The sequence below is a fragment of the Phocoena sinus genome, chromosome 2 (assembly GCF_008692025.1).
Source record: "Phocoena sinus isolate mPhoSin1 chromosome 2, mPhoSin1.pri, whole genome shotgun sequence".
NCBI lineage: Eukaryota > Metazoa > Chordata > Mammalia > Artiodactyla > Phocoenidae > Phocoena > Phocoena sinus.
Window position 1 is genome coordinate 90105855 of NC_045764.1, and position 16319 is coordinate 90122173.

Sequence of the window (16319 nt, forward strand, 5' to 3'; positions counted from 1 at the left end):
TGCAATGTTTCAGTTATGTGAAAACCTGATTATTTGGAACTTTATAGACCTTGGAACCTTGGAACTTTGTTTTATTTATAATAGCTCATCACTATTTAAAATTATCTGATTCAAGTATTTACCTGTATATTGTCTGACTGCTCCCACTTGAATGTAAGCTCCATGAGAACAGAAACCTGGTCTACCTTATTTACTACAGTATTCTTACTACGTAGAACAACGCTGGACACATAGGAAGCACTCAGAATTTGTTGAATAAACTAGCATTACAGTAAACAGTGCTAGTGTAAAAATTTCTGCCATTCCAGTTTAGCTTAGCTTAAAATGAATTCTAAATTTACTCAAATTTTAGTGTTAAAATCTAACTGCATCACATGAGTGTGATGTGTGTATATGTATCAGAATCAGCAAAATAGTAAAACAAGTTTAATTTTTAATTTATTAGAACCCAGTAAGTGATGGTTTTAAAAGCAGAGTTTCCATCAAATTAACACTTAATTCAGGGCAAAAATACATTTAAAAAACGTAAATCTTAAGGCAGAAGTAAAACGTTATAAAACCAGCATGTCTAATACAGACTGTAGAATGTCAGAATTTTAAGAGATTCACATAGTATTTTATAGCACTAAAATGTTAATACAGTCAAAAATATTATCAATTGATCCAAGATTTCTCAGTTTATAAAATGTCTAGACTGCTAATTGAAGAAATTTTGCTGTGTAAGTAATAGCTACCATATAACCAAGTGATTGTTTTTATGACAAAGGAACTAAGGCAGGAAATTTCATGGTTTTCATTTGTAAAGATTTTACAGTATTAAATATAAAGTATTACTAGGAATTTGTTTTAGATTCATCTTCCCACCCTAACTTCCAAAAGGTGTACATCAATTCCCTTTAACTCCACTTAAAAAAATCTTGTGAACTATCATACCTATTCATTATAGGCCTGACTCTACAGCAAAGCCATGAATTACTAACTTTGATATGGTAGAAAAAACAATTTTAGTAAGTCACTACATCTTTTCTGGGTTGCTAAATAATTTAAAACTGAAGTCTAAGAATTTCTGCACCTCCAATAATTGAACAACCTTTTTTTGTTTTGTTTTTTTTTAATCTCTGTAGGTTTGAATTTTGACTAGAACCTGAGTACGGGGGGGAAAAAAAAGCATCTCATGTTCATGTGCAATTAACAGTAGCCCTTCTGAAACACAGAGTTAACAAGCTTAAATTTCTCATGATCAAAACCTTTTATTTGGGGGGAGGGGGATAAGATTTAGAAGTTCTTTCAATCAGAAAACAAGGATTAGCTAGCTTACACGTTCTACTGAGGAGTGTCAAAAAAGACAAATGCATTTAAAATAATGTTGTAAGTCTAGCAAATATGAGGTTTATGGGTTCTTAACTAACATATTAAGTAAATACAAAGGTTCTTCATCTTTATTACAAACTTTTAAGCTATTTTAATAAAATGGCTGTAGATCTCACTGTACTTCTACTTATCTGTGCATTAATAAAAATCTGTTAAAATTGCTTATTTAATACTTCTGAAAAAGTCTAGTCAAATAAGATCACTAAAACTACCAGAGATGCTTTGAAATACTGATTGCAAATTCATTTCAAGGTTGATTTAGCCTCTTTCAGAATCTGGCATTTAAATCATTAATATCTTCACCAACTTTAACTCTGAAAATATAAAAATTTTAGCCAGTAACGGTTAAACCGTACTGGTATTACCTGAAAAACTAAAAATTGAAAATACATCATCGATCATGCATTTCACAATTTCATGAACTAAGTAAGGTAAAACTCATAAATATTGTTATGTCTTTGCAGGTTATCTCAGCTTCCATCAGGCCTCAGCTGAAAGCTTATCTGCCGAAACACATCATTACTCATGTAAAATAAAAAGAGTAGGGAAGTGATTTTGTACATTGCTGCCCAGTGTTTGGCTTTCAGGTTCCCCTCTTTCATGCAACTATTCTAGGTATGATTCCTTGAACAGCATGAGATGAGGGGTGGATAGAACAGAACACCTGTTGGGCTAACAGCATGTATTAGTGTATTAAAAGTTTTCCAGTTGAATAATTGTTCTCTTTGTGGTTATGCTATGTGCAACATATAAACTGTACAATCATTTTTCCTGTTTGTCTATTTGTGGAACGAATTAGCCTCAATAAAATGTAAAATATACATTAGTTTGCTTTAAATGCAAAGATTACAGTTTTGCTTACTTTGTTTTTGGCTCAACTGTAACATAACCCCAAAGTCTGCTTTAATAATACAATATGAAAAGTTCACATATGTACATGGGTACATTCTTCCATTTGAAATTTTCCTTAAATCTATCTCAATGTATCTTTACAACTGATACAACTGATCTTTACAACAAAAGTCAAAATCGACAAAGTAGAAATGATTCCATTTTACAGCACTTTAGGTTTTCTGAAGTTTTCCTTTACGGCTTAAAGGGCATCATTGAAATGTTGCTTTCCATAGTCTGCAGGATCCATTTGCAGTTCTTGTTCTTCATCATCTGTAAGGAAAATAATCAGGTATCAAGAATATTATTTTTAAAATCACTTACAGAAATCCAATCAAATAATCTCTCTCTTTTATTTTTTTCCTTCAGCCTTAATGTAGTTTTCTACTCGTTATCTTACACCTCTGTAAATGCTGTTCTGTTTCTTAGTTGCTTGGCAAATGAGTGAAAAGTCTGTAACTGTTTTGGAAAATCACTTAATTTTAACAAATCTTTTGATGATAGAGAAAAAAGAAAGGAGGGAAGGAAGAAAAGAAGAAAAGATGGGGGGAGAGAGAAAGGAAAGAAGAAAGGAAGAAGGGAAAAGAAAGAGGATGAAAGAAATAAGTAGAGCTAGATAGTTAGCAAAGCTTTAGGATTCCACAAGCACTGAGGAATTGATCCTTTTATGTAAATATATTATTTCTATATAGATGAAAGTTAGTCCTTTAAATTAAAGCTTTGGTAGAAATTGTTCTTTATACATTTTCATGCCTTTAAAAACCAAACATTTTTTCTAATAGTAAAATTAATTCATAGTCATCAAGTAAAAATTAGAAAATAAAATAAAAGTTACTCATGATCCCCAAATTTAGCGTTTAAATGAATTTCTTTGCTATTCTGCAAATAGCTTACCAGCAACTTCCTAAATGGAGTATGTTAAAAAACAACCTTTTCTTTACTGAAAAGAAAAAAACTATTACACAATATTATTAGACACTAACATCCTCAAAGTCACTTTGAGTAGCTATACTAAACGACTCCATATAGTGCTTCAGAGTTCGACTTATTTGGCTATTGACAGGTTTTTCTGGGTCCTTCTCGGCTATCACCTGTCACTTCACTACTCTCAGCTTAACTACCAACAACAATTCTTCTCTTCCTTTCTAATTTTATAGTTATTTCTATCTTCAAGTTTTGAAATAAGACTGCTCAGAGTATTAAAATTAGTATTTTAATTAGAGCTTAAGAGGCTCCCTTTTTAGTACATTGTTGTTTTTTTTTTTTTGCGGCACGCGGGCCTCTCACTGTTGTGGCCTCTCACGTTGCGAAGCACAGGCTCCGGACGCGCAGGCTCAGCGGCCGTGGCTCACGGGCCCAGCCGCTCCGCGGCATGTGGGATCTTCCCCGACCGGGGCACGAACCCGTGTCCCCTGCATTGGCAGGCGGACTCTCAACCACTGCGCCACCTGGGAAGCCCGTACATGGTTTTTAATGACATCTTTTGGCTCCTCCACAGCCTTAAAAATTACTTTTGTTACTTTCTGGTTCACAGTTACAATTACCCAATAGTTTAGTTTTTGATATATTGAAGTATTACTATCATAACTGTCTGGGTATATATTTTAAAGAGGGGTTGGATTCCAAATTCATATGTATACTATAGCTATCTCCAATCTATTCTTTTAGGTTTGATAGCTTTTCCACTCTCAGCTTCTCTAGTATATTGTATGGTAACATTTTGTTCAAGAAAGATGCCATGTGGTGTATATACTCTGTACGTGTATTTGTATGTACCATGTAGTGTAAGTACTATGTATAAACTTTCCATAATGACGTGTTCTTATTTCTTCTTTACATTTAGTTATTAGAAATGCCAAACAAACCAACTTTCTCTCACCTTTCAATAACTTTCCTGTTAAATTTACAGAAATTCTCTTTTAGAATTGCAGGCAATCATTCTTCATATTATAGCAAATTGATCTCATATTTTTAATACTGTAATTCAATAGCAATGATAACCCCAAATCTGTTAGGTGCAAAGGCTGAAATTACATCCATAATCACATTTGTATTTTGAAAATATACTAATCATTCTCTTATCAAAGAACTCTTTGTACTTTAAAAAATCATCTTGGTTTTAAAAAGGAAAATAATCACTGGCACCTCTCCAGAAAGCTCTCCTTAGAACCCATGTTATGGGACCTCACCGTATGGCTATAAACACATCTTTTAGGACTTTAGTAATTAAACGAAGACAATCACCATGGAGCAGTGGGAAAAGCTACTACATAAAGAAGAATTTCTAGAAATTTACAGGAAAGTTATTCAAAGGAAAAAATGATGTTACTTTTTGAGATTTTTAAATTAATTGTAAAGAGAAAACAAGATAACAGCAAAGGTCTAGGAACAGAAAAACAGAACCCTAGTCCTGGCTCAGGCACTTAACAAACATGATCTAGTTCCTAAATCTCTTTAGACTTCTAATTACCTTCTCAGTAGACTAGGGTAACAACTATTTTTCCAACTTCAAAGTAAATTAATGCATAGGAAGGCAGTCTTTACTTCCGAAGTCCTCTATAAATATAAGGAGGAGTTTGTTGGTTTTATTAACTTATGCTCTTTAGCAAAGTTTTAATATGGCGCCTTCACATTGCTTTTTCATAATTTCATAGGACTTCTGATTGCCTTTCTCTTACACTGAGCTACCATTTACATTAACTAGAGTCTACTTTCAGTGTAGCTATTCTAACCAGAATTCATGTTTCTACCAACAACCTCTTTGCATTTATCTATGACAAAATTACCTAACCAAATCTGATATACAATAACAGCCACTAAATACAATTATATGGACTGATATTTTATTTCATTTAACAAAGAAGCAAAATCTGTAAATAACTCATCAACATAAAGTGACTATTAAATATAAAGATATTTATAATTTATCAAATAATTTCTAAATTCCCTCTTAAGTCAAGAAAGGACCACCTCCATAAAGCAAGCTCTACCAAGCAAGAATGCCTTGGGGAAATAAGGCAGTGAGCCTCCATTAAAATGTACAAATTAGGGCTTCCCTGGTGGCGCAGTGGCTGAGAGTCCGCCTGCCGATGCAGGGGACACGGGTTCGTGCCCCGGTCCAGGAAGATCCTACATGCCATGGAGCGGCTGGGCCCGTGAGCCATGGCCGCTGAGCCTGCGCGTCCGGAGCCTGTGCTCCACAACGGGAGAGGCCACAACAGTGAGAGGCTCGCGTACCGCAAAAAAAAAAAAAAAAAAAAAAAAAAAAATCCACAGGCCAAAGTGCAATTGTCCTCTAAAGCAGGCATCCCAGGGAAAAAACTCTACACTTGCTTTTACTTTTTAAAAAATTATTTTATTTAACACTTACACAGTGCTTACAGTGTGAAAGATCCTGTTCTAAGTGCTGAATAAATATTTAAATCATACAATCCACATAACAATTGTTGAGTTAGGTAACTATATTTATCCCTATTTTACAGATAAGGATTTCAAGGCATAGAGGTATAGGTAATTCACAAGGTCACAGAGCTAGTAAGTGGTGGAGCTAGGATTAAAATCTAGGCAGTCTGGCTCCAGAATCCAGGCACTTAGGCACTATGCTAAACTTCCTTCCATAGGTATACTTAGTAATGTGCATTTCATATTCTATTAAACAAACTTGGAACTTCTATGGCATTAAAGATAAGAGTAAAGGGAATTTGTAAACATCCATATCCTTTTTATAATAAAGAATAAATTAAAAGATATATCTATCAGATGTGTAGTGTTTCCAGAGTTAATCTTTTAGTTAACCTTTTCATTGGATCATTAGCAGAAGTCAGGGAAAAAATGTTTACACCAATGTAAATAAAATATTTCTTTTAGGATGCTTCAGGAAACCAGGAATTAAAAATCAAAATAAACCAGGATTGTAAACACAGGAAAAACAGGCTTCACTTAATTCTACAGAAAACACTCTGCAGGCAGTACTGACCCAAATGATCAATATGCACAAACAGGCATCAGAGATAAAGCTGGAATTCTTTAGCTCCCTATTGGCAGAGATGCTGTCAAAGCCTCCATTTCATAATCCAGAATTTCGGAGACCAAAGTCAGTGTCTTTAGCTGAAGCTAGAACCTCAGTCCTGCAGCTGGAATGTCTAATACTAGGGACCCAACAGCTTGAGAAAAAACAAAACAAAACAAAAAAACACAACTGCTTCTAATACCAGGGAGAGCAGAGCAGAGCCCCTACTGGTAGAAACATTAAAGTGCTTCTGAAGTGCATGCCTCAATTTTTGAAATCTCTGGCTGCAGAGTTTCAATGGGAGCATAAAGTTTCCACTTTTCTTTCTAGGGTTTGGGGGAAGATGTTATTTTAGATGCTGAAATATGAAACACATTTGTCCCTAATACATGTGTTACAGTGAATCCACTATGAATGTGACCACAAAATTTTAGAACTAAGAAGGATCATCTATGTATTCTAGTTCAACACCCTTACATTACAGATGAAGAAATGGTGGCCCAGAGAGTATAAGTGACTAGAAAAGCAATACACAGCTGGTCTCCTAGTTCTAAGGCTAATGGTTTTTTCCACTCTACTGCCTGCTTTCGCTGAAAATGCAAACTGACCTAGGAACCCAACCATTATTTTTACACTGAAGCTATGAAGAAATGCTTTTAAATACTCTAACTTAATAATAAACATTTGGAATACATATTGTTGATAAACTAGGGAAGAACCATAATTCTCACTCTCCACTTTTTAGACAGTTAATACTATACCTAAAGAATCTCTGAAAACATGTTTAAAATTATTTGGTTTTAAATACTCAAGTCTCCAGTATTCCTTTTTAGTCAGTTCACCCAAACTTCTCTCTCTGTATTTGCTGGAGCAGATGTTCTTACATCTTTCTGTTCCCTATGATGAAGGAGTCCCTTAGTAGCTGCACTATCCTTCTGCTGCTATCATTTAGTGAACCTCAAAATGGGATAAAAAAAATGTTAAATGGCAATCTCCAGCTCAAGTAAGATTCACTTGCAAATGAGGAAACCCCCAAATTTAACCATCCCCTCCCTACTTCATTGAGAATATCATCTTAGGTCATTTCCTTATATTCCTTAGAATCAATGGATTTATTCTCTTGTGAAAGGAAAAGGAGGGGTTGAATGAGGGTACCGGGGACCTAAAGTAGAAAGTGGCAATGAGAACTAGGGGTGGGAGAGGGAGAAGAGCATAGGAAAGAGAGAGAGAAGGCACTGAAGATAAATGTATCTATTATGGATAAAAATCATAAAAATATCAAATGAGAACTTTGTGATAAAAGTCATCAACATTAAGATAGCCAAAATATAAGAAATAATTTTCAATACCACTGAAATTAATTGTTCTAATAAAAACCTCAAAATTATACAATGAGATGATAGAAACTTCTATGAAAGAAAAACAGAGAATGTTTAAAGTGTAAACCAAGCAAGATTATAAGACAAGAAGTTAATGGGTTATTAACCTAGTCACAGTTGTAAGAATAAAAACTCAATGAGAAAGGCATAAAATGATCAGTTAACAGTATTTATTGAGGGCCCTAGGTACGCTAAGGACTACTGTGGGGGTGGGGGCTGAATATGAAGGCAGAAAAGGATACAAACAAAATAGAAGGCAAAATAAATGAAAATTCCTGCCCTCCAAGAGCTTACAATCTAATTGGTGATACGATATGCATGCATGAAAAAGCCTTAAAACTAAGTTATAAATAATTGCAAATAAATATAATCCAAACAAATTACAAAAGCAATGAGAAAGAAATGGTAAGATTTATGAAAAATGGATGAGATTGTAGAAAAATGGATGAGTACAATTTTTTCACTGATACCAAAAAGTGTTTGAGAATTTCTCATTAACATCCATATATAACTCCTAGCATTTATTAATCTCTTTCTAATCCAATAACCATTCTTCCCAAACTAGAATGTACTAACAAAATAATGCCTAGGTGGAAGTCAGAGTCTCTAGTTTTCCTTTTTCTATTAACTATGTAGTATTCTAGGACAACTATATTTTCTTCTGAGTTTTACAGAAACAATTCTTGTCAGGAACCTAAATAACATTTAATTACTTTAAAAAGAGTTAAGGAAGAAATCAAGATAGGTTACATTGAAAAATATTTCATGCAATGTATTATAAAATTGAATACTTCACACATTAAGTTCATAGTCAATTTTTATAGAAAAGAGAAAAAGCTCCATAAATCCTACTAAATGATATAAGCAGGCAGAAAACAGGCCTAAGAACTTGCAATAAAGCAACATACTCTGATATGCATGCGTGGGTAGGGGTGCATGCAAACAAGTGGATTCTGAACTTTCACTAAGTTAAAAGTTCAGAAGGAACACAGTTAACAAGGAAAATATGTTGAATCTGTGTATTAAACACAAAACAGACAAAATCTTCAAAAACTGATTGTTTAGTATAAAGTTTAAGCCTCTCAGAACAAATGTCAAAAACAGCCTTCCTATGCTGAATCATTAGTGAAATAATCCTGTCTTCAGTGTGGATGAGACCATTCCCTTTGTGGCTGTCTGGTTAATATCTGTACTTAGAATGATGAAATGCTTTCAGATGAGAAATTGGAAAAGATTTTTTTTCTGGGAGTATTTGCCTTAGGTAAAGTCTAGAGCCATTTTAAACAATTTAATTCTAAAATTTCTGAAGAGTCTGAGTTTCAGATTGTAACTATAAACACTAATATATATCACATAATAACTAAAAATGAAAAAAATTAAAATGATTTATTTAAAGGTCTACAAATACCACTATCATAAAATTGTTTTCCAAAATAAAATTGAAAAACTGCACAGAACCTCTCTGTATTAAGACTGTACTGCTATTAAGTGGGGAAAATTCTACACAAATTCAACCAAAAAACTTAGAGGTGGGTTTCACGGTCACAGCATGGAGGCCAGGCCCACGCTCACCTTGGACGTCTTCCTCTCCACCATCACCATCTTCTTCCTCATTGTAAGCCAGCTCAGCCTGCTTGTCTGCCTCATACTCACCTACGTTACCATCATCCCCATTATAATCCGCCAGTTTAGAGCCATGCTGCGGATCAACAGGGGATTCATTCTCATCAAAGAATCGGCCTGTGAAGTAGGTAGAGGATTAATTCAAGAGTGAAGAGAGAAGAAAAGAAGGGACCTATACTGGAGGTAGACCAGAAAGTAGATAAGTGAAACCTGGCAATTTTCAGGATACTGGTTATAAAAAAAAAGATACACTTTCTGAAGGTTATCCAAGATAAAAGGAAATAAGAATGAAGACCGAAAATAATTTTATTTAAGAATTTCTCTTTTGTATTAATTCCAGTACTTGCTGCTTAAGGTTTGAATGTTTTCTTAAAGAAAAGGGCACAATTTTCAGAATTGTTTTCCTAATAACCAACAACTTCTCTGATAGAAGTATTTGTCTAATTTAACACTTTAGGAGAAGAATAAATAATTTTATTACTAGATACAATACATATTTGAAATCTGTAGTCATTTACTGCTTTGTGAAATATCACTTTCCACGAATAATTTTGATAACTTTTCTTATCAGAATAAATGAGTACCGTGTAAGCTAGTTTTTTTTTGGAAAATAAGACAAACTAACATACTGGAGGGCTATTTTAAGTTTCTTCACTAACAGTGATTCACTATAGTCATGGATTTCCAAGGAGGGATGGCAAAGAGAGTAAACTATCAGAATCCCTAGTGGTATGTGTTTGTGTTTTGAAAAACATCCCAAGTAATTCTGATTTATTCTTTCTCATTTCCTGAACAATATTTCTAAAAGTCAATGACAGAGGAAGCTTAAGAAAGTTGACTGACATGAGGCTGTTATATTATATTCATAGCAATTAGAAATCAAGAAGAGCAACAGACATAACACCTACTGTAGAAAGCTATTCAACAATATTCAACAAATGGACATTGAAAATAAAAATGCTAGGCAAACTAAGGTGTGACTCACAACACAAGTTAAACTCTACTTTGACACTGAAGTGGCAAAAAAGTAAATTTTAGTAAATCCCTAAAATATGAATAACATTAACTTACTGATGATGTAAGAATTTAAGACTTTTTTAGAAATTATAAACATTTTCTATGATAGGTTTAAAATTTTTCAAATTATATTTTTAAAATCCACATTGCAATGAGACAAACTTCCTCTGCTTGGAAAGAAAAGTTAAGTACAAAGAGAAAGAATTATGGAGGTATTGGTCAATTCTACAGATGGCTCACCACATCATCAGGCCAATATATTTCTAATTGCTGTGTAAAGAGTCATTCAGGAAACATCAAAATACATAAACAGCTTATACAACTCAATATCAAAAACACAAACAACCTGATTAAAAAATGGGCTGAATAAACATTTTCCCAAAGAAGACATACAGATGGCCAACAGACACGAAAAGATGCTCAACAATGCTAATTACTAGAGAAATGCAAATCAAAACCACAATGAGGTATTACCTCACACCGATTGGAAAGGCTGTCATCAAAAAGTCTATAAATAATAAATGCTGGAAAGGGTGTGGAGAAAAGGGAATTGTTGTGCCCTGTTGGTAGGAAAAAGTAAATTGGTGCAGCCACTGTGGGAAACAGCATGGAAGTTCCTTAAAAAACTAAAAATAGGGCTTCCCTGGTGGCACAGTGGTTAAGAATCCACGTGCCAATGCAGGGGACACGGGTTTGAGCCCTGGTCCGGGAAGATCCCACATGCTGCAGAGCAACTAAGCCCGTGCGCCACAACTACTGAGCCTGCACTCTAGAGCCCGCGAGCCACAACTACTGAGCCAGCATGCTGCAACTACTGAAGCCCGCATGCCTAGAGCCTGTGCTCTGCAACAAGAGAAGCCACAATGAGAAGCCTATGCACCACAATGAAGAGGAGTCCCCACTCACCACAACTAGAGAAAGCCTGTGCACAGCCAATGAAGACCCAACACAGCCAAAAGTAAATAAAATTAATTAATTAATTAATTAAAAACCTAAAAACTAAAAATAGGGCTTCCCTGGTGGCACAGTGGTTAAGAATCTGCCTGCCAATGCAGGGGACACGGGTTCAAGCCCTGGTCCTGGAAGATCTCACATGCTGTGGAGCAACTAAGCCTGTGCGCCACAACTACTGAGCCTGTGCTCTAGAGACCACGAGCCACAACTACTGAGCCTGCATGCCACAACTACTGATGCCTGTGCACCTAGAGCCTGTGCTCTGCAACAAGAGAAGCCACCGCAATGAGAAGCCTGCGCACCGCAATGAAGAGTAGCCCCCGCCCACCGCAACTAGAGAGAGCCCACGTGCAGCAATGAAGACCCAAGGCAGCCTAAAATAAATTTAAAAAATAAAACAAAACAAAAAACCCCCCTAAAAATAGGGACTTCCCTGGCAGTCCAGTGGTTAAGATTCTGCACTCCCAATGCAGGGGGCACAGGTTTGATCCCTGGTCGGGGAACTAAGATCCCACATTTGGCACTGTGTGTCCTAAAAAAAAAAAACAAAAAAAAACCTACCATATAATCCAGCAATTTCAGTCTTGGGTATATATCTGAAGAAAATGCAAACACTAATTCAAAAAGATACATGTACCCCCCAATGTTCATAGCAGTATTATTTACAATAGCTAAGATACGGAAGTAATCTAAGTGTCCATCAATAGGTGAATGGATAAAGAAGATGTGGTATGTGTATATATATATATATATGTATATATATATATATATACATATACATATATATATATATAATGGAATACTACTTAACCATAAAAAAGAATGAAAATTTTGCCATTTGCAACAACATGGATGGACAGGGAGGGTATTATGCTTAGTGAAATAAGTCAGACAGAGAAAGATACATACTGTATGTTATCACTTATACGTGGAATCTAAAAAATAAAACTAATGAATATAACAAAACAGAAACAGACTTGCAGATACAAAGAACAAACTAGCAACAACGAAGACCCAACGCAGCCAAAAATAAATAAATAAATTAAAAAAAAAAAAAAGAACAAACTAGTGGTTACCAGTGGGGAGAGAAAAGGGGGGAGGTGCAAGATAGGGGTAGGGGATTAAGAAGTACAAAGTACTATATATAGAATAATTAAGCTATAAGGATATATTGTCCAACACTGGGAATAGAGCCAACATTTTATAATAACGTTAAATGGAGCATAATCTATAAAAATTTTGAATCACCATGTTGTACACCTGAAAATAATGTAATATTGTAAATCAGCTATACCACAATAAAAAAAATAGTCAATCAGGAAAATAGTTAAAGAACAAATCATACTCACATAGGCTTTTTTTTTGGCGGGGGGGGCGCAGTTTACAACAGGAGACTGAAGTAAATGGGGATAATGAAAAAGAGCATAAAGTCATCTTAAATCTATTCTAGAATAGAGTTGGGTATGTACAATAAATAAATGGAAAAGTTGATAAAACAGAGTTAGAGAAAAGAAATGGATATACACGAGTTAAGAAGGAAAAAGAGTAACAAGAGAAGAATAGGTAAGCTATTTGTGAGAAAGACCCTGTCTCCTAATGATAGTTATACAAAACAAAACATTTTGGTGTCTTTTATTATTATCTGTTTCTCTAATGATAACATAAATGATGCCAATGTAAGAAAGAAAAAAGGGAGATTTATAGAAATCTATATTTTCTTTTTTTAATATGGAATATTATGGACAAAATACCTGGAGCAGTTAAATCATCTTTATGCAATGTGAAATTGCTGTTTTAAATATATAAACATTTTGATATGGTACTTACTAGTGAGTTTCTCAAGGTACACTATTTCCTCCAAGAAAATATTTTCATTTTTTATGAAATTATGAAATATAGAAGACCAAAAAATTAGTCTAAAAAAGTTATTGCAAAATATAGTTAATTTAACTAATATTATAAGGACATGGTATATTAATCAAAGAAATGGTCGACCTGTACCTATTATAATATTCCAACAGAACAATTTACAAAGTTTCTTCTCTTTTTTTAAAAGGTGTTTGGTGTTCTGACTAGCCTGAATTCACTCATAAAATTTCCATACTACAATTACAGTGACCTACAGAGATAATAAGAAAATCACTAACAAGAATGGATGACCACAATAGTAATTCATACAGTACAATAGACAACAAGAGACAAAAAATCAGAGCCAACTACATAAAATTGCCAGTCAAGTTGGGGATATCAAACTTCACAGTAGACAGTGAATGAATATGGCTATATAAATAAAATGCATGATGCTGATCAATGTAACAGACTGCTAAATTATATATTAGGCATCATATTTGCAAAAAATTATACAAGGGAGAAATCAGTGTGGGTTAGAGCTAGAAAGGAAGGTTTCAAAAAAGAGGCAATCAGGTTTCTATAGTGTAGTGGTTACCATGTTTGCCTCACAAAAAAGAGGCAAATATATTGGACCATGACAGAGAGAAGGAAAGGAGCATTCAAATAAGAACGAAGATGGAGTATTCAGGAGACAGTAAAGAGATTAATTTGACTGGATTTATATTAGGAAGCAGAAAGATGAAGTCTGAAAGATGAAGTTTGAATTGGGAATAATTATGGAAGACCTTTAAAGTCAGAGATTTTAAAAGGCTTCCTATATCTACTTCACAAGGTCATTGTACACTGCAAAGAAAGGCTTGTCTTCAGGACTGGTCCTTGGCTTGATTGTGGGATATAACTTCTGAGTCCTTGAGCCATGCTTACCAGTTTGATTGGACAAATTTATCCTAATGAAGTGATTCATGGTGAATATTTTTTTGCTAGGCGGAGGCAGGCAGGTCTAGAGTCTGAATAGCTGACCTCAGTCACGTGGGCACTACATGACTACATGAGGATACTACATGAATGACCCCAATAAAAACCCTGGACACCAAGGATCACATGAGCTTCCCTGGTTGGCAACACTTCACATGTGTTTTGTCACACTTCTTTGCTGGAGACTGGAAGGAGACACCTGGAAGCTTACATCTGCTTTTTCCTAGACCTTGCTCCATGAGCTTTTCCATTTACCAATTTTAATCTCTGTCCTTCTGCTGTACTAAACTATAACTGTGAGTATTATAACTCCTCTGGGTCCTGTGAACTCTTCTATTGAATCATCAAGACTCAGGGTGGTCTTGGGGGACTCCCAACACAGCATCTTAATATATCTGTTCTGCAACTTGCTTTATTCCCTCCACATTATGCTTTTGAGATTTACCAATGTTGATAAATGTAGCTTTATTCATTTATTTTAACTCCTATGTGATTCCACTGTATGTCTGGTACATACACCTTGATATTATCATACTGATGATTGTTTTCAATTTTCAATGTAATAATAAATATTCTTGTACATGCCTCCTTATATATAAGAACGTTTGTAGGTAACATATTAGGTGCTAAATTGCATGGTATGTACATCTTCTCACACTTATGATCGATTTTTTTGTTTGTTTTTTTGTGGGTTTTTTTGCGGTACGCAGGCCTCTCACTGTTGTGGCCTCTCCCGTTGCGGAGCACAGGTTCTGGACGCGCAGGCTCAGCGGCCATGGCTCACGGGCGCAGCCGCTCCATGGCATGTGGGATCTTCCCAGACCAGGGCACGAACCCGGGTCCCCTGTATCGGCAGGCGGACTCCCAACCACTGCGCCACCAGGGAAGCCCTATCATAACGTTTTGAAGGTTCATCTATGTTGTAGCATGTGTCAGAATTTCATTCCTTTTTAAAGCTGAATAATATTCCATTGTACATATATGCCACATTTTGTTTATACATTCATTTGTTTAATACTTGGGTTGCTTCCACCTTTTGGCTATTGTGAATAATGCTGTTATGAATATGAATGTACAAATACCTGTTCAAGTCCCTGTTTTCAATTCTTTGGGGTGTATACCCAGAAGTGAGAAGCCTCTTTTATAGTCCTTTTATTTTCATGTTTTCTACATGTTTGTGTTTAAGATTTAGTTGTAAACACTATATATAGCTGGATTTGATTTGCATATCTTTTTATCATCTCTTATAACAGGTAACTTTAATCTGTTTATATTTATCGTGGTTTTTGTAGTATTTGATCTTAGTTCTTTGACTTTACTGTTTGGATGCCTTTCTTTGAATTTTCTTCTTCCTTTCTTTCAATATTATCTCCTATTCCTCCTCTACCCACTTAGTACATCTTCATTTTGTCCTTGTTGTCCTCATTAGCTGGTATAATATTCTATGTTGATAGTTATTTTCTACTCATCAGGATGAAGATATTATTCTATTATTGTCTGGCATTTAATTTGCTGATGAAAAATCTGCTGTCAATATAATTGTCATTCCCTGGAAACAATCTATATTTTTTGGTATCATTTAAGATTTTTCCCTTTATTTTTGGATACTCTTGAGGTTTTCCTACAATGCCTAAAAGCAAAGACTTTTTTCATTTATCCCAGGCATATCTGATCTAGCAATTCATGTCTTTCTTCAACCTCAGAAAACTCTGAGCACTTTAAAGTTTTCAAATATTGATTATCTACCATTTACTCTATTCTCTACCCAAAACTCCTATTAGACACACATATATATTCTGTCTCTCTTAACATCTCTGTCACATATACATATGATATATACTTATCTCTATGTCTTTGCTACTCTGTGCTACGTTCTTGTTGAATATCTCAGTACAAGATTCCTAATCAGTCAGTCAATTATGTTCATGGTCTATCTCATAAGTTGATTTTTTATTTCAATGATTATACTTTTCATTTCTAAAATGTATAACTGGTTTTTATAGCTAACTGTTTTTGTTTTATTTCTGCCTGTTTCTTAATCTCTTCTTTTTTTGAATAAGTTATTTCGTCATCTCTCTTTGAGGACCCTTAAACACAAAAATAATTTTCATGTTTCAATTGTTGGTATGTTGGCTCTCTTAGCATTAACATTTTTCATATATTTGGGGGTTTTGGTTTGCTGATTAATTTTCAGTGTGGATGTGTGTATGGGGGGTGGGGTATTTGTGTTTTTCCTCTTCTACCCTCTC

General features: G+C 34.7%; 1 protein-coding gene across 4 annotated transcripts in view; it reads right to left on the reverse strand.

The window, feature by feature from the left end:
- Positions 1 to 413: 413 nt before the first annotated feature.
- The window catches only part of GOLM2 (golgi membrane protein 2), a 117959-nt gene continuing 102053 nt past the window's right edge, over positions 414 to 16319 (reverse strand). For 2 of the 4 annotated variants that reach the window (XM_032623674.1, XM_032623675.1), the window contains 2 exons: positions 9223 to 9390; positions 414 to 2535 (listed from right to left, as the gene is read on the reverse strand). In XM_032623674.1, the coding sequence (XP_032479565.1) occupies positions 2465 to 2535; positions 9223 to 9390 (239 nt within the window). In that variant the 3' untranslated portion in view covers positions 414 to 2464. The remainder of the gene's footprint in view (positions 2536 to 9222; positions 9391 to 16319) is intronic. The other 2 variants (XM_032623676.1, XM_032623677.1) reach the window with 1 other exon arrangement.